The sequence below is a fragment of the Saccoglossus kowalevskii genome, chromosome 2, assembly GCF_978046115.1.
Source record: "Saccoglossus kowalevskii chromosome 2, keSacKowa6.1, whole genome shotgun sequence".
NCBI classification, from domain to species: Eukaryota; Metazoa; Hemichordata; class Enteropneusta; family Harrimaniidae; genus Saccoglossus; species Saccoglossus kowalevskii.
Window position 1 is genome coordinate 30738783 of NC_140642.1, and position 23249 is coordinate 30762031.

The 23249-nt window shown below is 33.0% G+C and overlaps 2 protein-coding genes across 2 annotated transcripts in view; one reads left to right on the forward strand and one right to left on the reverse strand.

The window, feature by feature from the left end:
- The window catches only part of LOC102800704 (endoplasmic reticulum membrane-associated RNA degradation protein-like), a 65331-nt gene extending 52987 nt beyond the window's left edge, over positions 1-12344 (reverse strand). The window contains exons 1-9 of the mRNA XM_006816975.2: positions 11874-12344; positions 11576-11724; positions 10837-10938; positions 9430-9519; positions 8116-8213; positions 3263-3387; positions 2778-2892; positions 1333-1435; positions 580-609 (exon numbers count right to left, since the gene is read on the reverse strand). Of these exons, the coding sequence (XP_006817038.2) occupies positions 580-609; positions 1333-1435; positions 2778-2892; positions 3263-3387; positions 8116-8213; positions 9430-9519; positions 10837-10938; positions 11576-11724; positions 11874-12045 (984 nt within the window). The 5' untranslated portion in view covers positions 12046-12344. The remainder of the gene's footprint in view (positions 1-579; positions 610-1332; positions 1436-2777; positions 2893-3262; positions 3388-8115; positions 8214-9429; positions 9520-10836; positions 10939-11575; positions 11725-11873) is intronic.
- Positions 12345-12586: 242 nt separating this feature from the next.
- Positions 12587-22618, forward strand: LOC100376367 (pecanex-like protein 4). Its single transcript, XM_002735129.3, has 9 exons — positions 12587-12691; positions 13494-14232; positions 14647-14817; positions 16970-17481; positions 17952-18058; positions 18308-18791; positions 19304-20585; positions 20710-20896; positions 21143-22618. Exons 2-9 carry the CDS (start codon positions 13544-13546, stop codon positions 21392-21394), a joined length of 3684 nt encoding a protein of 1227 aa, XP_002735175.1. The 5' UTR covers positions 12587-12691; positions 13494-13543; the 3' UTR covers positions 21395-22618.
- Positions 22619-23249: the final 631 nt, after the last annotated feature.

Genomic DNA, 23249 nt, shown 5'->3' on the forward strand with positions numbered 1-23249 from the left:
GCTTTGTAGGTCTGTGGGTCCTCCCAGAATAGTCTGGAATTGATGCCCAGATTATTCTTCTGTGGTCAGTGGGTGACAGTGATGTTGACTGACTGATAAGCATAGAAAGCTGCTAATCTGAATTACATGTTAGTTTTCTGAATAATGAATGAGAGTTTTACATTTTCCCCACATGCAATGTCAACTGGTAGTTGTGACGAAAAGAAGACCATTGCATCCTTGGTGATGCTGGAATAAATTTACACGAGTAACAAGCAAAATCACAGGCAACAATTTCAAACTATTGTAGAGAGAACCCACAGACCTATGAAACAATAGGAAGGTACATGTAACAAGGAAAACCATATACGATGTCAATGATTACATTTTTTCTATCCAAAAGTTATTCTGTATCCCTGTGACAACATTCATAAACATTTGTCTGGAGACAATCTTTAATCAGCTGTTTCATAGCAGAATATACACAAGTGTAAAAAATACATTTATATGTCTTATTTTAATAGTATTGGATTACATTTTTAATAATATGGGATATAAGTTTGAAAGTGAAAATAGTAAATAATCAAACAGAGAATTTACCTCATCAAATGTCGTATACAGGACAGATGACTGCAAAACAAAAATGACAGCTGTGAGAAAAATATACCAATGTCCATTTTTGGAAATGATTCTTTCTTATCAGACAAAGTCTGTAATATATCTCCGTACAACTCCTATGTACCTAGCGTTGAAGTAAAACAATTTCCAGGAAGAGACTACTTGAAGAAAGAATCTCTAAAATCAAGAATTGTTTGATCTGTAGATCAGACGACAAAACATTGCATTTGAAATGGTTTAATTACTGTACAAAGCATGGCAAAATGGCATCAGTAGATTACATTGGAAAAAGACAAAGCACAAGGAATCAGTGAAATTAAAGGAGTAACTCTGTTTTATTTCATCCATTTGCAACAAATCATTCCATTGTGTCACAACCGAACTAATTTTTTTTTTTATTTCACTGTGACAAGGCATGATTATCATTTCTCATAGTCACCATAGAGGGCACTTAACAATTTTACAGTACACATGCACACCTGCAAGACCCACCATGCTGCAATGAGCAGGAACTTTATGTATTTTAAGATGGGTTATATCGCATTATTTAAATAAATTCTAATTAATATTATATAAGTTTGATGAAAAATGCTTTAACATTATCTTTTTTATGGAAATAGTTGAAACAAAAAAACATGATAATTTGTTTGTTCTTATTTATCTCAATTGTAATGAAGCGAATAATTTAATAACTTTATGAAAGAAGGACTAAAAGCAATTTCAATTATTACTTACTTCTGCAGTCAACATTCTTTGTGGACAATTATTGAAATTACAAAATACGCCTCTCAGACCATTTTCCAATTGGGGCAGAAGTAATACACAACAATAACCATATCTGAAGAAAAAAAAAGAGCATGAGATCTAGAACTTTATTAAACTTTCGTTACAATTGTCACTTTTTGTCAGGAAATCAACTTTAACTCTGGCCAAGAATTTATTTTGTATACCAAGCCAGCAATATCATCAACTGATTGGCTGTCAGTAAAACTGTGTTGCAAGCAATTTAGTCTCCACATCTGATATGATCTACTGGCTTAATTCTTGAATGCAACATTGCTTGCAATGCAGCTTTCCTGTCAGCCAATAAGCTGACAATATAGCTAGGTGTGTAAAACATATTCACCAACACAGTAATACGTCCCATTTGGCAAGTAAGTTTTCTCTCATCACACTAATAGATGGAACACCAAATCAGCAATATTGCCAGCTATAATTGACTAATGATTATAAAGCATTAGATTTGATTGCGAGAACGTTTTGGGTCAAAACATTCTGAAGAGGAGACAATTGGTAATTGTGAAGTGATATTTTTATAATAAGTTTAGTTGAAAAAATATTTTAAATACCACACACTTTTCTTCTTTGTGGTTCTTTGTTAAATGTTCTCAGGTCTGGAGATGTGTTCTCAGGTCTGGAGATATGTTCTCAGGTCTGGAGATGTGCTCTCTATTACTTATTTGACAATTATGTGATATTTAGCCTCAGGAACATTTTGTGAACACAGATACGTATCTTTCAAGTATCAGACAACATGATTTAATTGTCTCATTCATTTTTGGAACTGATCTGAAAACTGCAACTCTGAGAACACATTTTCTCTCAAGGTCTAAATATTAGTTAATTTTCTCTCAGAAACTGGAACATTAAACCACAAGAATAGGATAAGAACTGATCAAGCTTGTGCCTAATTTCACATACACGTGCAAAATATTAGAATACCGGTAAATAACATTTTGCTCATTTTTTTTTATCACTTTTAACTAAATGACCATAATTATCTATTCCTACAAGCCTAGATAAAAATATTCAAAAATTATATGGGTTTAATTTTTGAATGGTAAACAATTGACTTTAATACGTGCTAAAAGGTGAAGTTTAATAAAACAAACAAGAATATACTTTCCATTTATGAAATTATATATATAAATGGACTGCCAACATTTTGGTTCAAAATTGTTGAAAAAATATTAAACAATTAAAAAGATTAGTTTCTGATCCTGAAATTTTCAATAACTTTGCAATGATTGAATTTTATTTTTGCTAATTATGGTAATTTAGATTACAATTGAATATGAAGTGTTCTACAGTAGATCAGTTTTATATCGTTCACATAAGAGCAATAACAAGGGGAATACTGATGGCATGCATTGCATTATAAGAATAAACGAGACACTCACTTTCCAGAGTAATAATGCTGAAGAGCAGTAAACCAGTACTGTTGCATTGTGGGGAGAATAAATCTTGATGTGGTGATGAGATTGTGGATATCTTTTTCATCTGTCTGGACAATTTCTAGATGCAAGAAAATTTAATAGAGTTTTTCATAGGATACTGAACCCAGAGTAAATGCAATGCCTTATTTTGGGGGAGGATACATATCTTATTAAAATATACTACAGAATCAAACAATTTGTATAACCTTTGAACTCTGACAAACAGATGCCATACAATTTATTATGAATGATAAGAACATGATTTTTCTCATAAAAACCTATTTTTTTTTATGGATATAATATTTATTAATTCCTGTGGGCATGGATCTTTTTTGAATACTAAAAAGGTACTTCAGTACTAAGGTACTATGAATCATAGAAGATAGTAGAGGAATATGTCGGAAATAACAAATATATAATGTGTATAGTACAGATGTCTCTTTAAATACCTGGAAATACATCTTCACAATCTGTAAAATGGTGTAGTTGGAAATAAGATCGATGAGTGATTGTCTCTTTTATCTGTAGTACTTGACTAAGACTAGCTATCAAGACTAATAGAAAACTTGCATACCTGCATTAGAAAAATACACAATGGTTAAATTTTTCTACACTTTTTCTTATATTCTTCAATATTTCTGGAAATGAACCCTAACTATGGAGCCAACAGACAAAATTTGAGTCTATTTTCATTTTTTTTCCCAAAAAATTTCGGTATTTTTGTCTTAATCTTCTGAAGAAAAGTGTAGACTGAAATCATGATTATTTTGAGAATTTGTGAAATGGTTAAAGATTTACATAGATGATTATAAACAACAATATTAATCCACTCCTACAAGTAATATTCAATATTGCAGGCCAAATACAAACACATATATTTCAAAATGAAACTGAACTTTGAACAAAAACATGTCTCAAATGTCACTTTATAAGCGTGTGCTCTGATCAGTTTTGTAATTGTGTAACCAAACTGTATACATGAAAAAACAGGGGGGAGTTGTATGACACGATTGGTTGAAATAATCATCTCTTTTGCATAAATTAATATTCATGAGCAATAAAAAACTCGTCTTTTCAGTAAAATTGTGCCAAAATGCTTTCCGATAGCATACATGTTAGTTCTAAATTGACTGATACTATCGTTACGTGCTGAAAAAATAATCGGAAAAATAATGTAAAAGTATTTTTTGAGACACGTTTTCGATCAGACTGCAGCTAACTTTTGAAAGTAAGCACAGGTTTTCTCATTACCATGATCTTAGCAAGTTACAAAATTCATGAAGAATGCAGAGGCACATTTATATTTCACTCTAGTACTATTGCTCAAAATTGCTCAAAATGTTTTCGGTGACTTTTATCAGTGACAAGTTACCTAATTAGTATGCATTTCGAGAAAACAACAGTGTGTGAGCATGCGCAGTTTGAAGTGGAACATATTTGAACGCAATAAAATCACACGTAGAACTCGGGCTACAGCAATACAATTGTGCCGTCAAACTGGTTGTCGGTTGAATTGTTTTGCAATAGACATAATTTTGGAGCCTGTATTTGTCTATGAAATGTTTCTAAGTTTTGTTGAGGATTAATCTGTAAAGAAATTGCTGAAATTATTTCATCTGTTCGTAAACGGGACGCTGTTGCTTTGACGATGAGCTACGGGCGACTGACGTCGAAACGTTCCATTCAGATCGGATGGTGCCCTCTTGTGCCAATCCCCCCCTGTGAAAAACATTGACATATACACATTGCACACACCTACTTCACCTTCAATTGAGTCCCTAAGTTACAAAATTAACAAATCATAGACATGGTGCTGTCAAGATGGAAAACATTGACACATACACATTACACACACCTATTTCACCTTCAATTGAGTCCCTAAGTTACAAAATTAACAAATCATAGACATGGTGCTGTCAAGATGGAAAACATTGACACATACACATTGCACACACCTACATGTACATCACCTTCAATTGAGTCACTAAGTTACAAAATTAACAAATCATAGACATGGTGCTGTCAAGATGGAAAACATTGACACATACACATTGCACACACCTACTTCACCTTCAATTGAGTCACTAAGTTACAAAATTAACAAATCATAGACATGGTGCTGTCAAGATGGAAAACATTGACACATACACATTGCACATGGAAATGTTCAGCAACTAAAATTCTCTTATTATTGGGATGAAAATTCAAAGTTGCTTTTCAGTGACGCATTGCAAAGTAAAAATTTGTGTACGTTAATTGATAAATTTAATATTACTGATTTTGCTGCCTCTCAGCAGGCTGTTGATGAAGCAACATGTCAACTATCAAACATTTACCATGAGGCAGCTGGTAGTAGCCTGAAAAGACGTATAATTAGAAAAAAAACAAAATTTAAAAAAAGTAAGCCAAAGTGGTACTCCGATGAACTTAGCAGAATGAAAAGAGACCTAAAAGCAATTTCCAGGAGATTAAGTATCAATCCTAACAATAAGGAATTAAGAATGAAGTGCTATAACCAAAAAAGAAAATATAAACAATTGATCAAAAAAATGAAAAGAGAGTTTAAAAAAAATATATTGAATAAGTTGGAAAAAATGGGCAATTCTCGTCCTAACGACTATTGGGAATTGATAAATGATTTAAAAAGCAGTCAAGAAAACAATGATCATGAAAATATTAGTGAACAAAAATGGTATGCACACTTCAAAATGCTAAACACAAATGAGGTAGAAAATGATATAACACTTCAAAAAGAAATTACAAAACTGGAAGATGAAAACACTGCAAGTATCATATTAGACCAAGCTATATCTCAGTTAGAGATTCAGTCAGCAATAAGCAAACTAAAAAATAAAAAAGCACCTGGGGTTGACAAAATCACTAACGAGATGATAAAAGCAGGCAGAAATACACTGATTAAACCACTGCAAAAATTGTTTAATTTAATACTGAGCAGTGGAAAATTTCCAAATACTTGGAATTTAGGCATGATCACCCCTGTATTTAAACAAGGTATCAAATCTGAACCAGGAAACTATAGAGGAATAACTCTTCTTAACAGTTTGAGTAAGCTCTTTACTGCAATCCTGAAACAAAGGTTAACAACATATATCAAAGAAAATGATATCATTATGAGAGAACAGATTGGCTTCATGCCAAATTTTAGCACATCTGACCACATCTTTGTTTTTAAACAACTTTTAACAAAATACTTAAATAATGGTAAATATATTTTGTCATGCTTCATAGATTTTAAAAAGGCCTTTGACTCCATTTGGCATCTTGGCCTCTTCTATAAACTACAGAAATACAACATTTCCGGAAAATTCTAAAATGTAATTAAAGCAATCTATCTTAATTCAATTAGCTGTGTTAAGCTAAAAAATAGATTAACTAACTCCTTTGCTGTGAAAAAGGGCATCAGACAGGGAGATGGCTTAAGTCCTCTTCTCTTCAATATATTTGTTAATGACATCACAAGTCACATTGAATCCTCCAATAATGATCCACCAACTCTTCTACATAATAACCTTTCCTGCCTGATGTATGCTGATGACCTGGTACTGATTTCACAATCTAAATTAGGCTTACAGAATGCCATGAACAGTGTGGAAACATACTGCAAAAAGTGGAATTTAAAAATTAACACAACAAAATCAAAAATTATGATATTCAACAAATCTGGCAGAGTTCTCAATAAATTCAAATTCACAATCTCTGGCCAGCAATTAGAAAATGTAGCCTCCTATACCTACCTCGGAATCAAATTTAATCTAACTGGGAAGCTCCACAGAGCCCAAGAGGACTTGAAAAATAGAGCTCTAAAAGCCTATTTCAAAATGAAACAAATTTTGTATTCCGACACTGCAGTTCCATTAAAAGTACATATAAAAATGTTTGATGCTGTGGTAAGACCAACACTGCTCTATTGCAGTGAAATATGGTCAACTGATTACAACAACCATGCAAAAGATTTCTTTAGTTTGACAACACCTGCATGTAAAATTATGTAAATCTCTTTTAAAAGTAAACAGCAAAGCTACCAATCTTGCTTGTCTACTAGAACTAGGAAGATATCCATTAGCTATTACTAGTATAAAACAAAAAATTAAATATTGGTGTAAAATAAAACAAACAAAGAACAACACACTTCTTTCAGAAGCCTATAGACTTGGCATTTATTTAGATAATTTAAACATCTATAATTGGACATCTGGTATAAAGAATCTGTTGACTCATTTAAACATGAGTCACATTTGGGAAGAAAACCATTACAAGGATGAAAAGCTGCCTAAATCAGTCTCTGAAAAGCTTGCAGCCAACTTTCAAACATACTGTTTAGACTCAATGTATGATGATAATAAGGGAACAAAACATCAGAATAAACTCCGCACATACAGACATCTAAAAACAAAATTCACTTTTGAAAAATATTTAGAAACTGTGCAAAATCCCTTCCACAGGTCATCCATGACCGAACTAAGAATTAGTGCTCATGTGTTAGGAATAGAAACTGGAAGACATAAAAACATTGACATTTCAAAAAGAAAATGTCAGTTTTGTCAATTAAACGAAATAGAAAATGAAGAGCACTTCCTTCTTAAATGCGGTCTCTATAAAAAAGAAAGAAATGAGCTTCTCAAAAATTTGATGCTACTTCCAAAACTTCCTGACAAAGGAATAATAGTTGCAATACTAAACAATGGTAGTAAAAAATTAGCTCCTCAAATTGCTAAGTACATAGATGATTGTTTTAAAATCAGGGAGAACAACCTGAAAAAAGTACTACCAGCTGCCTCAAAATGAATAAAAAACATTTACTTTCATTTATTATATTTTATTAATACCTTTGTTTTATACTCTATTAATCTCATTTAATTTTTTTTTTTTTTTCATTGCTATACCTTTATTGTATTCTTCAATCAAAGTCCCATAGAGGATATGATAACAATAAAGATGATTATTATTATTACACATTGCACACACCTACTTCACCTTCAATTGAGTCCCTAAGTTACAAAATTAACAAATCATAGACATGGTGCTGTCAAGATGGAAAACATTGACACATACACATTGCACACATCGAGTTTAGATGGCATCAAGTGACAAAGTCAACATGTGATAGCAACTGTACAAAGGGTTCATATGTTTTTTTATACTGAACATCATTAAAACAACATTTTTTGTTCTATTGCAATAACTGTAAATTGACACAATCATGCACAAGAAGAAATAGTGTTGACTGACCAAATGTCATTGGTAAACACATGTACCAAGGTGTAGAGAGACCTGTACTTACAGTTTGGGGATTTCTTTTGGGGCAGCAAACCCATGCCATAAGATATTCCTAATATTGAGACTAGTAGGTGGACCTATCATTACATGTAAACAAAATATCTGAAAAAGATATCAAAGGTCTTGATCAAAATTTTGAACAAAAAATATGTGAGTTTAATTTTTGAATTTAAACAAATTGACTCAGGTGCTTATAAAGCATGAAAACTCAATGAAACTTTCTATTTATAAACAGATCGCCAAAATTTTGGTTCAACAATTTAAAAATTTTGAAAGCTTTTATTTCTCAGAGTTCAGATTATATTGAAAATAATATATTTCTAGAAATCTCATTAGGTTAAAAGTAACAAAGAAACAAATACAAATTTACATTTATCTACATTACATTAATTATTCATTTATCTCTTATTTTGAGATATGTATTTATTTACAGTATTTTTAGTATTTCCTTTTATTTTCATTTTTTTTATTATTATTACATGTATTTGACTTTATTGTATTTCATGTCAAGATCTCAAATGGGATACGATAGCAATAAAGATTTACTTACTTACTATAATAAGGCTGCCAATCAGAAAATAGTACATAGTGTTAGTTTGAGAATGAGATTTGTCTAATGAATATGATATTTCATAATGGCCTTTACTGCTGCTAGGTGATCGTGAAACCAGGGATACAAAAATGACTACAGCTACACGTCTTAGATTAAGATTACAAACTAACATTTTAACAATCTCATAAACAAGCAGCAGCTGATATAGATCAACTGTTTCAAATGAATAATGAGAAGAGAATATAAATTTAATCAGACTACCATTTTGAAGAAAATTTTAGTTATTGACACTAAATTCAAATTAATCTGATAGAGGAAGGAATCAAATTAATCTGACAATGGTCCATATAAAATATCAATAATTGAGTTAGTTTTAAGGACTAAAATTATTGTCATGAAAATCAAATCTGTGAAGTCAACCCAAAGCACCTACATATAAAATATCAAGGCGAGCCATTTTCAATAAGAAGTCAAAAATAGCACTTTAACTAAAATTAGAGAATATACATTGTAGGGTATTGCCACAAAAAATGAACCTGGCTAAGGTCCCACAAAAAGTATCTACATATAAAATATCAAAACAATTGAAAAGCCATTTTTAACAAAATTATTCATCCAAATTGGCTCTTTTTGATGTCGCTCGGAACTGAATTTTAGCAGTAATTTACTTCAGCAATAATTTGGATACAAAGTACATGTACGGTAAAACAATAGAAAATCAGTCCTTTGCTAATTTAAAGTCAATTAGAGGGTAGAAATACTCACAGCTATTGGTCCAAATACTTCTTGTAACTCTGAGGTTGATAACAGATCTTTGAGTAGAAATGGACATGGTGTCTTCTTCAACAGATATATCTACAAACAAAATGGGCATGCTTAGACATCATGCTTTATAAATTAGCATAGTTCTGTAAATTTACAACTTTTTTACACTGCTAGTTGTCATGTGTTATTCATGGAATCAATATCCACTAATCTTTGGTTTGTGGATAATACTATGGCACTGTAATTGCCCACTACACTGCCCAACCAATACTTTACCCAGGGGCATGTTTTGGCAGGTGTCAATTTTTTTACAAGTCACAAAAAATGTCCAGTGCAGATCAATATTTATTTTGTATTCTAATTGAGGCATCATTTTTCAAACTTTTCACTCTTTCCTGATGCCAAAATTAGAGTCTAGTTTAAGGTTTTTCATAGTCACTGATGAGCAGTTAACACCATAAAAACTGTTAAATTTATATTTATATCTTTCAAAAATTACTAATTTCCTGAGGCCTAGAGTATTTACGCTAAGTTATGTGTACTCACTGAATCATATCCAAGAATGTGATGTTCATGACTAGCATGAACGGATAAACTTAATTTCACTGTCACGTATGAAAAGTGTAAAATACTTTTTCAATGATCAGTATATCTCTAGAAAATCACTTTTGCCATTTGATGCTATTATATTCAAAAATTCCTAAATAAGTTAAGCTGGCTGCACCCAGCACTCTGATTGGTTAACAACCAGCATGATTTATAAGGTCAAATGATGCAGTTTCACTCGTGCATAAAACAAACATTGGTACCATTTTGCATTGAATATTTGCTTGTGGCAAAAATGTTTGCTGACAAGTAGGATGAAAACAAGTTGAATTTTCTTGCATTACATATCAATCAACAAACTGACATTTAGTAACCTATTCTAATCACAACAGAGTAATAATCAACATTTGTAATAACTCAAAAACAAGTAAGTTATTCGCCTGTGAAATAGCCTGATCAGTTAACGTCCCTGTGATTGTTTGCTAGTAATAGTGAACAAATGCTTTTTTTTTTTTTTTGAATGATATTCCATATTATTTGTTATCACAAGAGAATACAAACTTGTTTGAACTGTTTGAGACACATTTTTTGAATGATATTCCATATTTTATCACTCAATGCCTAAATTAGAATACTGATGAGAGTGTTTTTGATACCTTGCACCCCCATCTTGATTATTGTATTTAGGCAATAACAGATTGAAATGAAAATTAGTAAAAAGATCACCTAGCACTCGCCCAAAAATGTGACACCTTCTCTAAGACTATGTCCAGGATGAGGTATCAGACAAAGACATCATAAGTTCTATAATAAAGTGATATCAGATGATAACTTAATAATAGCTAAAACTATTATACTTACATCTCCAAGTGCTCTTTCCAAAGCTGCAGTACACAGCAATATACATAATATATTATCAACTGTATTTTCTGATTGAATAAGCTTAAAACATTCAATAAATATCTGTACAAAAAAATGAACAAAAGTGCTGTCATGTATGCAGTGCATTCTATAAATATATAATCACTAATTGTTATTACCGGAAGTCTTAATGTCGGAGTTCCCAAACACATCCTATGCATACTGACAAACCAGAAATATAGTGATCCAACCATGTACGCCCACAGTGAAAATGGATTAAATTTTCTTCTTTACAAATAACTGAGGTGACGCAAGAGGTAATTGATCCAGCAGACAAAAAAATTATGCCCACAATATTCAATAAATACACAAATAACATTCTGTAACAACAACAGCACTAGTGAAAAAATCCACTCAAAAAATGATTTTCAGAATGGCTTAGGAATAAGACCCCCCAATTAAAATTCTTTATCATTATACAAGGCAGTTATGAAGATAACCATTTTTTTCAGATTACCTGGTATATTACATGTAACAAAAAATAAGCAATAAACACAATTTTTATCAAAAGATTGCATTTAAAAATATCAATTTTGGAAAACAAAATTTGATTAAAAACTTTTTTACTGAGACTTAACATAATTATAGTTTAACATATGTTATCATTCATGTTAGCATGTTATCAGATTTCAATGATATAATGCATGTAGTTAAAACCAAATACCCAGTGGTATTGTACCTGTGCCTGTCCAGTCCACTTCAACTGGTCACCATATTGTACAATAAATTGTTGTTCAGATAACTGTGAGATATGTATATCAACATGATAACAGACTGGCAGCAAACTGACCACATACAGTTTGTATTTTCCTTCTATTAGTGACAGATCTACAATTAATTCACAAAACAATGAACTTTAAATATTTTTTGAAATGAACGAGGGCATTTTTATTTGAAAAAAATAATCAATTTTGTAAAATGACTGGTTATCACCATTTTTTGTTTTGTTACAATTAATGCATGGGTTACTTACTTACCTATGTCTTTGAGCACAGTTTCTTTTATTTCCCCCCAATCCAATAATCCATCTTTTCGAAGACAGTTGTCATAATCACGTGACCAACTCTCTTTCTTCATCATTTGCTCCTCCCATACTTCACAAATAAGATGATACACATCTTTGGATAAACATGAACCCTGTAAGTCCATAATCACTGTTCGTATATTTTGTAATTCATTAGGTCACAATTTTACAGGTAGTGTTCAAGTTCAACAAACTTTTAGACCCAGCCCACTTTCGAGTCAAAATTTCACGGTCATTTTACAAGTTGGTTGCCCGTGGCATAGTGGATAGCTTTACAGCTCATCGAAATATAAATATCAAACCGAAACATACCGTGTATACACTAGGCGAACAATTCGGTACCGTATTTAGTATTACATGTAATTAATTTGTCTGTGTTTTGTCGTCTTCTAAAATCAAAACATCCGCCATTAAGTCGCCATTTTGTCGCAAAGTAGTGTGGGAGCTTCAGCCTATGCCATTTTTATTGTAGGGGGTATTTGATTTCTATTACTTGTCTAATATATTCCTATCAGTTTCACTCCAATGTAATTTATATTTACAAAACTTAAATTTACCAGTTAATAAACTAGTTGAAGTAGTAGTGGCCATAGTTTTATGCAACAGTTGCCAATACTTCACAAAATACATGGAAGTGATGACTTCCCTGGCAATGTAATGAGTCCAAACTCGCCATTTTGAAATACTTGCAAGACGAGCAAAGATGTTACATTGACGAAAACCTAATCATGGGCTATCATACCATTTTGTACAGTTTTTATACACGAGAAGGTAATTCTAAGACTTCGCTGATTTCTTAAGAATAATTGTTAGCACTCAGAGACCGTTTGTGAGGTCATTCGACTGTGAGTATGAAACTTATCTCGTCTGTCTATCAAGGAAGTGAAGGTTGTTGATTCTGTTCACCTGGAAACGGGTGATCACCTCTCAGCTGTTCCGAATAGTGTTCGTGCGGTCCCACTGGGAAAGAGTCTCGTCTTCAGTTGACACATTTGATATTTCTGCTTTAATTTGTCGATGACGTTTTCCCTATATTATCTATCCACTCTAGATGCGTGGTTTTATACTAATGCATATTTCGCTATGGGTTTTTCTCCATCATCCATTTTCTACATCATGTGGTCCCTTGTGTAATGTATTAATTAATTATTAATATATAATATTGTTTACGTATATAATATTGCATCTTATTTCTTGTTTACTTTTAAGCAGAAATACTAAATTGAACACAATTTCATGACCACGAATCTGTGTCAGTTACTTATCTGTAGATATGAGGCGACTGAAATTGAAATTTGTTACATGTGTCTCCAGGACAACTCTACAAGTTCTGTAGTATTTTAATTCAGAATGTTTGGCATGACTCCAAACTATCTAGGCAACACATTCAAAATACTGAATGTACAAAAGGTCTATAGTGATGATGTTGATTATAAGGCCAATAAAATTATAAAACTAAATATATATAACTGACATTAAAACTAAATGATGTGTTCTCACTAAAAGTGTTTGAGTTAATGATCTTAGTCATCCATCATAATAATAATAATGCATTTTTTTCCTCTTTTCACAGATGAGGATTTATTAGAATAGTATACAGATAACAAATAAACAAACATCATCATGGGAAACGGGGTGCCATTACTGAATGATTATAAGCAAGAATTTTTTTGGAAGAGATTTCCGCAGACAGTGCTTGGAGGTCCCAAGCTACGGCTTGGCTATGATGCTCCTGTGTATGTGTATACTAATCAAGTGGTCATATTTCTTATACCATGGATTATTGGTGGACTGCTCTCATTATTTGTTGAGCTTGACTTTTTGAAAGATTATGCCGGTTCTGCTGTTTTCGCTGCAATTATGTTCATTTACGTACTGCTTATCCAACTGATTAGTTTAGGAATACGAAGTAAACAGTCATCGGTGATAAAAATCACTAATCAAAATATTCTAGCAGAGGATGATGAAATTGATTTTGAGAGCTGCTGTGGAGTGGAAACCTTAGAATTTATTATTCCTGGGAAGAAATTCAAAGTGAATGTTTTTTTCCATGCTTTATTCTCTGCTGTTATGTGTGGTATTGGGCTGTGGTATCTACTGCCATCTACGAGTAATGCTTTATACAATAACACTGCAGTAACTGTAATCCTCTTCATTTTCGGTTGGATTACATTATGTATTGCACAATATTCATTAACTGTTGCACCACCGCCTGAACCGGCTGTGTTTCGTACAACTGATCCGTATGAAATTACACCACTAATGAGGCCGTTCTATGTATTCCTGTTTGAAGTAGTCTTTTTAGTAGCCATGTAAGTATCATGCTGTGTTTATGATTACAATTCAACTAATTATTTTTTGTGTCAGCCAAGCTGTTATATGTCAGCTGGCCAGCAATTATTTTTAATGACGCTCACTACTGACCTATGAATGGAAATCATTATTTACCTTCTAATTGCTGATTTGTTCTGATATGTGTATCCAAAGTACATGTAGTCAGTTGTACAAAAATTATCTAGGGTTTCGTTCATCCATTGATGGATCTGAATTCTAAGATTGCTGAATTTACCAATATTTTCTTTGCTTAAGCCCCCCAAAAAAATATTAACTAAAAATTATCATTGCATAGAATATTTTAAAATTTCAATGCTATTTAACTTTTTCTTTGTTGTTTTTAAATGTTTAATTCTTTTCACCTGTACATGTTTGTTTTGTATACATCATAGGTTCTATTCTGACTTCTACATGGTAGACTGGGTTTTACATATCCTATTCCCCATTTTACCAGTGTTCTGGATTTTGGGGTGCCTACCACCTGTTGATGCTCTGTTGTCATGGACATGTGAACAAATACTAATATTCTTATTAGGAGGCACTGCTATGGCAAATGATTTAAGGTGAGCTACTAGTATTGTGTTTTTTTATGCCACCCTTACTTATCTACCATATTTGCTCTATTAGTAACTCATGCACTTATGTAAATGACTTAACATAAGTTAAGCCTGGTCAAAATATGTATGTATGGTCAAAAGAATTAATATTTTAATAATCCTAACCATAATAAATACAATACTCACAAAAGTTATGAAAATTTATTTCTCGTGAAATTAAAGTGGCTTTATTTTATTAGACTTGTTTAAGCTCAACTATTATTCACAACTTTTATTAATTGAAAATCAATCTAAGCCTTTTCCCAAACTCCATGTGGACACTGTATTCATACTGTATATACTGTTGGTAAAAAATGGCTCTAGCATTTTGTATCACATTTGCATATTGCTGTAGTACATTTAAGCAATAATCCCTTTCCGAAGGTATACAAGGTATACAACGAGATATTGCACAATTCACGACATGCGGCTCGTGCATATATGGAGTGAATTGTGCAATATCAAGTGGTATACCCAACTTCGGCTGGGGGTTATTGCTATTATATTATACCAGTATATTGACAATTCGATAAAACTAGTAAAAAATTAGTTTACTTTCATCTACTAAAAGATCATGATTATGGCCCTTGAACATGAATATTTATAAGAATAGTATGTAGTTGTACGCTGAATGCATACAAAAATTACATGCGCAACACAGTTCAAATTGAATACATGTACAAACTAATATTTATTCCACATGAAAAAGAAACGTATCCACGGTGAATAGAGCAGCGTAAACACACAAATTAGCATAACAAAAGATGACCTTTCTGACCTTTTACTGACTGCGTCAACGCGATTTGAAATACAGGGTCGTGTACAGTTTGGATTATTAAAACAACGGATTTTTTACGTTTTCATTCTGGTTTTTGTACAATTTGGATTGTAATTTGCCCATATATAACCAAAGTTTTGTGACAATATGACTGACAAGTTTTGTCATTGTTCTGGGGTAAGTTTGATGGTGTAAGATCGGATTCTCGCATCGTTTTTGTGACACGTACATGATATGCCTTGTCTCAACTCCGGCCGAAAGAAAGACTTTGCACGCTGTCACTCTAATACAGTGGTTGGTGTACACTCGGCACAAATCTGCAGCTTTCAAAATTACCTTCATCATGTCCTGTAATTTATTTACCCATAGTGGAGAATTACAATACCCCATATATCGTCGTTGAATCCTGCGTTGTCCTGTGTTCTTTGAAACAGATGGCAATTACCCGGGTGTAATTTCACTGCAATTTTGTCAGCTAGAATTCACACTCCGCTACGGGACACCGGTTGTTATTGGTGGCATACATTTTTGCCTGTGACTCATAGTTTTTTGCATTTTTTTGTCCTTCAATCCCTCAATCTTATCTAGTACTTAAAGATCATGTTTTCTTTGTTGGAGGTTCGCAATCCATCTCAAAGTCACAACACGGAGAACACAGCGTTCTGGCGTTTGTTTAGGCACCTCACGGTGTTGAGGGACGGTGGTTTAGGTTTGTGTGGCGAACGACAATCACCCAACGACCGACGCTCACAACTTGGATCCCACCATTAACAAAAAGCAATATTATGGTTATATAACTTTTCAGATGTTTTTAATTCAGTATTTTTTTCAATATTCTTCCAAAATTCAATCACTATATTTCCCTAAAAATCAAATTATACCGGTTTTATGTATTTCCGTATTAAACCTGTAGTCAATTCATGTTCCGGGGCCACTTAGCCGTGCATTATCAGCTAATATACCATGGATTGCATATGCAAATTTTGTGTTTGAACCAATCAAATCAATGGATTAACACCATCAATATACTGGTATAATATAATGTAGCATTTTTTTTTAATGATATAAATAATTAATTATATACACTAACAAGTTGAACATACTAAATATTTTATTCAGACAGTGTATACTCATTATGAATATATATACTGGGAAATAGAATTTTTAATCAATACTTTTTCAGGTGTTAACCTACAAAACTTCTAATGTTTCTGATAACCTTCATTATTCATTTCTACCCCATGGGACTGTACCATTTATCTAATTAGTGGATTTGCTGAATATTTGTGGATATATTTTATGTATTACTTTAAAGTATTGTTCTCATTCTTTTTTTCACAGACTGTTTTGTATGTTCCTTGTCTCAATCACAGTGTTTGTGATTGTATTTCTCATTGCATTTTATACCAACAATACAATGGCGATAGTTTTGACGGCAGCCTGCACAGGATACTTACTGAGTCTGGATCTGCCAAACCTGGCTAGTCAGTTGATATCAAAGTGTAGAAAAAGACCTACCATCGAACACAAACCTGTAGGTTTTGGATGGAGTACAGGTTGGAAGGAGTGTCTTGTATATTTTGGAATGTTTTTAGTTGTTGGTGCCATCAGTGGTGTGTGTTCTAACAGCATCAGTAGTTCCAACACGAGTATATATAATGCCTTGGGCTATGCCATAATGGGATTATTGGTATTGGCTAAGCTATTAACAGATGCCCAGCTTGTGTTTGTTGGATTTGGATTATGTAGAAATCCATTGTACCCATCAAGTACTCAGAGTATGGTGCCATACCAAAAGAGGAAAAAGGTCTTACATGGAGTAGGTTATATTAGAAGAATTATTTTAGATGCAGGTGTGTATATAAAGCTATAATTCTTTACATATGTCTATATGTACCATACATTAATACAATTAAACGCCTTTATAGGTTGATTGAGCCACCTGTGGCTGGTGAATTATGCTATAGCTTAGAAGTTTGGGGGTTGGTAGTCATCAATTGAGATTACATTGTATAATTGAGATTATGATACAAGTTATTCTTTGAGTTATGCTTCAACACAGATACTGTCTCTTCATTAACATGTAGTCCAGTATAATGTCTTAAAGCTTGTTCAGACTGAGAGATACACATGTATTGTATGTAAAATTATCACCTGACTGTTCAGTATATAAATATGAAGTTATGTATGATGGCATGTGGAACTACAGCTGTCAAGATGTACAAGAGCTGGGGAAGAGTCTTTCTCTATACATGTATTGCCCTTGTAGCAACAAATTCTTGTCATATGAGCATAACAATGTACAATTGTTTTATATTTTTAGTTGGTCCATTGGTGATGGTAGCATATTTATCATTATTTATGATTCCAAGTACCAGCTCCATTAATACTTTTAGTTTATCTCTTGCTACAGTCAGAGCACTGAGATGGGTAAGTCTTGTTTAAACATTACTGGGTTTACCACATTGACAATCATAGCAATGAATACCACCCATAATATTTGTGTAACCTTCCATGTGTTAATTAATATCAGAAAACTCACATCCAATTAAGAAGTTCACCAATAATTATGATTTCTATAATTGAAATAACTACCGGTATCATATCAATAATTACAATTATACATGCATTCTGCGTATATTCTTATGTAATCAGATAGAGTCTCCTATTCTCTTGCAGTGTTGGCAGAGTACAACGCACTCTCTGCTAGAAATCTCTATTGTTCATCTTATCAACATGGCAGTTGGTGTAACAACTGGTTGGTGGTACGATCTTGGAATGGGATTACAGCTTTTGTTAATTGGACTGATTCGTGATCGTTTCTATCAGCTGTTGGATCAGCTCTATTTCATATTTGCTGTACTTATTACATCATACTCAGAAAAGAAGCAAAGACGTTCTTCCACCATTCCTATGATCATTGTATCTCTGTGCATATTTCCTATTATTCTGGCAGTCATGTTTACATGTGTTGCACTATCAGCACCTCTCTTACCGCTATTTACATTACCTGTATTCATACTTGGTTTTCCTCGTCCATTGAGGTCTTGGCCAGGACCTGTAGGCTCTTCTGCTAATATTTGCCCGGATACAGTATATTATCAACAAGTAACACCCCAGCTTGTATCATCTTTAAGAATGTCAATTGCAAGTGGTAGCCTAGGTGAGTGACTTAATTATTAAACATAGGTTGGTAATATTTTATTTTTGATTCAATATGTATGGACATCACTTATGATGGCTTTAAATCCATATATATACAGTAAAAGCTTTATTTCACAGCTTTTTCTCTAAATTCACCAATTGTCAGTAAAACAATGTGTGTGTTTTGTTTCAATAACTTTGCGTCTTTAATTCTGTTTTGAGTGTGAGCTAAGCAATTATCCTTGAAGTATGTACCACTAATACTATGCGGGAAACAATTCACAATTCTTCTGTGTATTCAAGACTATTGATAATCATAATAAAAAATAATAATAAAACATAATATAGATATCTACAATCGCTAAACAAAGAATCCTGTGTGTAATTCAGTGATGGTGATACCCTAACTGTCGCATTTATTGTAGTAACCATATTGTTTTACATGTCAAGTTTGGAAAATATGGCTCTTTATGAAAGCTGTGTACAGAAATTATTGTATTTACAGTAGTGCTATTTGTACATTTTCTGCAGGCGATGTGAACAGTGGATGTCACTATCTACTCAGATTTCAAGATCGCATGGTGTGGCTGCAGGTATTAGAAAAAGGATATGGCTATTGTACTTTTTCTGTGAAAGGTTTAGAGATGCAAGAGACGTCATGCCACACCGTAGAAGCAGGCAGAGTTGATGAAATATTTGAAACTGCATTTGATAATGAAAGAGGCGGTGCATGTTATCTCAACAGTTATCCTTTTCATACGCTGACAGCTTTAGATGCAGTACCAGTTAACACATACTCCGATGCCAGGAATGTACTCACTGGTATTATTGACTCACGGGAAACTTTAGCTAATGTTGGCAAGTGCTTTCTACAGAGTCTAGTTTGGGTCATGCTCCATCATAATGTGCAGAAGAGTCAGAAGAGACAGGATACACAGAATGGTACAGCAGTTGAGAAGCATGATACAAGTCAAACCTCTCTAGTCCATCACGTGAACACCCCTGACACAGTCCCGGATACATGGACAAGCAGAAAAGACAGTGGTAAACCAGAGAGTGTTAAAACCAGACCCCAGTCTAGGGCCAAGTCAGTAAAATCATGGAATTCCTCGTTTGGTAGTTTAGATAGCTGGGCAGATGACAATGATTCTTTAGCTTTAGATACCATAGGTGACAAAACTAAAAAAGTAAATCTTCTTGGTGGCCTGGAAACACACAAAAAAGAACCTACGCGAAAAGAAGCAGAACTTCCAGGGTTACTCACCAATCTGAATGATGACGACAACATGGATGATCTGTTTAAAGAACTTGATTTTGGTATGCCAGCAATTGATAAAAGTATTGCCCAAAAACAACAACACAGTTTTGGACTTCCAGCTTTGCATTCCAATAGTGGTATTAAGTTAGCTGGGTCTATACAGTTCAGTTCACCATATTCATCAAAACTAAGTCTCCCTCTGAAGTGGAGAGAAATACCCATAGAAAGCAACAGAATAGCGTCGTTGCTGAAGGACTTTCCACAAGATTGGTTTAAGCATGTGCTGACATTACTAGATTTATCAACCAGCAACAAGTCGTCATCAGAAGTTGCTGCGGACATTGCAAATGACAGTGTGCTGTCCGATACTTACAGACAATTAGTCATGGCATGCTATGCAGTGGTAAATGTATTTGGATTGACAGGGACTGATGCAGTGTCAATGGGAGCTAGTCATGTCTATAGAACATATACTGGTGATGTGCCATGGTCACCTAGTTTAGATTGGTTGACTGAAGATAGTGAACTTTTAGAACTGGTGCTTAAAGCTTACAGGTGAGAATCATCATAGAGTCAACTTTGACCAATCCTTACAAAGAAATTTTTTTATATGTAAATCACATATTTATTTTGACTAAAGATTGCTCACATTTGATTATACTGGTAATTATTATTCCAGGTTTGGTTTTAAGTTGGCTTATGATCAAGCAGTATTGGGTGAGATTGAAGGGACAGATGAATTGGTTGAATATTTACAAGAGTATGAAAATGATTGGTACATTGGATGTGAGAAAGACAAGGAGTGGAGCAGTGGAGTCCTTCAGGGAAAAAACAATTTATTTTCTCTCATGTACGACCCAGTAGATGTGAGTACTGTATAGTATACTTTTTGAAATCTGGTCACCTACTTATATAACATCCATTATATGTTAGTTGCTTTTTATTAATATATCTTACTTAATTCATCATCCGGTGCGATTCTTAGTTATAGTTATTCTCTGATTTTATGAGCAGCCCACTTGGTGTGTTGGGTTGCGTAAAACCTAAGAGTTCTTTAAGTAATATTTAATCTGCAATATTTAGAGTTGAACCTTTTTCTTGTCCTCCCCCAGGGTGTTTACAATGGTAGAGTATTATCAAAACAACCTGTGATGGCATACGTAGGGAGGTTAAATGCTGAAGTTATACGTGGTTATTGGGCATCTCTATCTCAAGAACTATTCTACTACACCAATGATGATGAAGAGAGATACAGCATCCAGGCACATCCTGTATTACTACGCAATCTCACTGTACAGTCAGCTGATCCACCTTTAGGATACCCCATCTATGCATCACCACCAATATCTATTCCTACTTTGTAATATATATATATATATATATATATATATGTGGTTTCATGTGCCTCAACTGTTACATACCAACATACCATGTGTGTTCTGATTCTTGAAATGTTATTCACTGGAAATACACTGCTAACTTTAAAGTGACATCAAAATTGAAAATCTTTATAATTGCTACACAATTCCATCAATCTTAGTACCATCCACATAAAATATACATTTTTAAAAACACTCCTTATTTCTATTTTGTGTCTTTAGACAGAAAACAGTTTTCCTTCCAAGTTCCCTTGGCAGTTTTTTGTGTCCAAACTAGATTTAAATATATTTACCATTTACATTTGTATATTATTTTATACAGACCATAATATCTTACCTTGTCAGCAGAAATCAGCATTCTGGAAAACTCACTGAGGTTTTACGCCTTATTGCTAAATAAATGACAAATTTTCAAGATGTTGATTATGCAAGCTCCCAGCTATGCCCATAGTACAAGAATAGCTTTTACCTATTTGGAATCAAAACTTTTCTGCATGGTCATTCTTCAAATACAGCACCATTTAAACAGAGTTTCTGTTATTCAAGAGTGAACAATGATTTTAACAAAAGACAGTGAATTTAATTTTCAGTCTAAAACCCCAAAAATATACAAGATTGAAATTACTTAGATGTGCCAGCACTATACCGGTATATTTATGCATATATATAGTTTATTTTGTGAATAACCTTTTTTATAAATATTTCACTTCACTTTATTATTTGTAAATGCCCTTGAGTATACTGTATATACTATGTGTGTATGTATATATTATTTATATAGTGTCTTTACTGTAAAATATAATACAATTTTAAGTAAGAAGAGAATGTAATTTATTATAGTACATGTGTAAATATTGCCGATGTGCCTTGAATTGCAAGCTGTTTATTATATGTATATATTTGAACTGATGTAGTCTGGTTTCAATGCTTTGTTTCCGTCCTTGTTAACTGTGATGAAAACAGCATTTACAGTGCTGTTGAATTAATAAAACCTTGGTATTTAATAATCATTGTGGTATATGTATAGTTTTATTTATTATAGTACATGTGTAAATATTGCCGATGTGCCTTGAATTGCAAGCTGTTTATTATATGTATATATTTGAACTGATGTAGTCTGGTTTCAATGCTTTGTTTCTGTCCTTGTTAACTGTGATGAAAACAGCATTTACAGTGCTGTTGAATTAATAAAACCTTGGTATTTAATAATCATTGTGGTATATGTATAGTTTTAGGGTTGAACCAATTTTTGCAATGCCAGTAGTTCGTGTCTGTGTTTTAAAATTGGGGCATTAGCTAAGTTTCATATTGACTAGTTCTGAGTTGTATGCTTACTAATCACACTTGGGAATTAAGCCAAAGGTGTCTGGGATAGCAGAGGTAGAAAAATAGCTTTTTACGTTTTTATACAAGTATTACATGCCTGGGTAATTTTTACTTATCGACTGACCTGTGCATGCATTATCTCTGACATGCTTCGACTGATTATGTTCAAATTTTATATATTAATTATACATCATGTCATAGATATACAGATATATTGAGGTATGTATTGGTCTGATGAGCTGATTCAAAATGACCAAATGGTTGCCATTTTTTGCGCTAAAAATCATCAAAAATCAAGCATTTCTGGTATTCTGGAACCGATGAATTTTGTTAAAACTTGGTTACATACATTATGGGTCTCTGATGCATGTCATTTTGTTTTCAAATTGGATTCAAAATGGCCGACTGGTGGCCATTTTGTTTTAATCAACATGTTTCTAGAGCCAGTACTCATTTGACGATCGGATACAAGATGACTGAATGTCAATCATTTTAATGTTAAAAAATCATCATA

Excerpts from the sequence above, each read along its gene's own strand:
- LOC100376367 (XM_002735129.3), top strand. The coding sequence starts at position 13,544 with ATGGGAAACGGGGTGCCATTACTGAATGATTATAAGCAAGAATTTTTT. Across the intron at positions 17,482-17,951 it reads AAGAATTATTTTAGATGCAG|TTGGTCCATTGGTGATGGTA; the intron begins GTGTGTATATAA and ends TTATATTTTTAG. Across the intron at positions 18,059-18,307 it reads CAGTCAGAGCACTGAGATGG|TGTTGGCAGAGTACAACGCA; the intron begins GTAAGTCTTGTT and ends ATTCTCTTGCAG.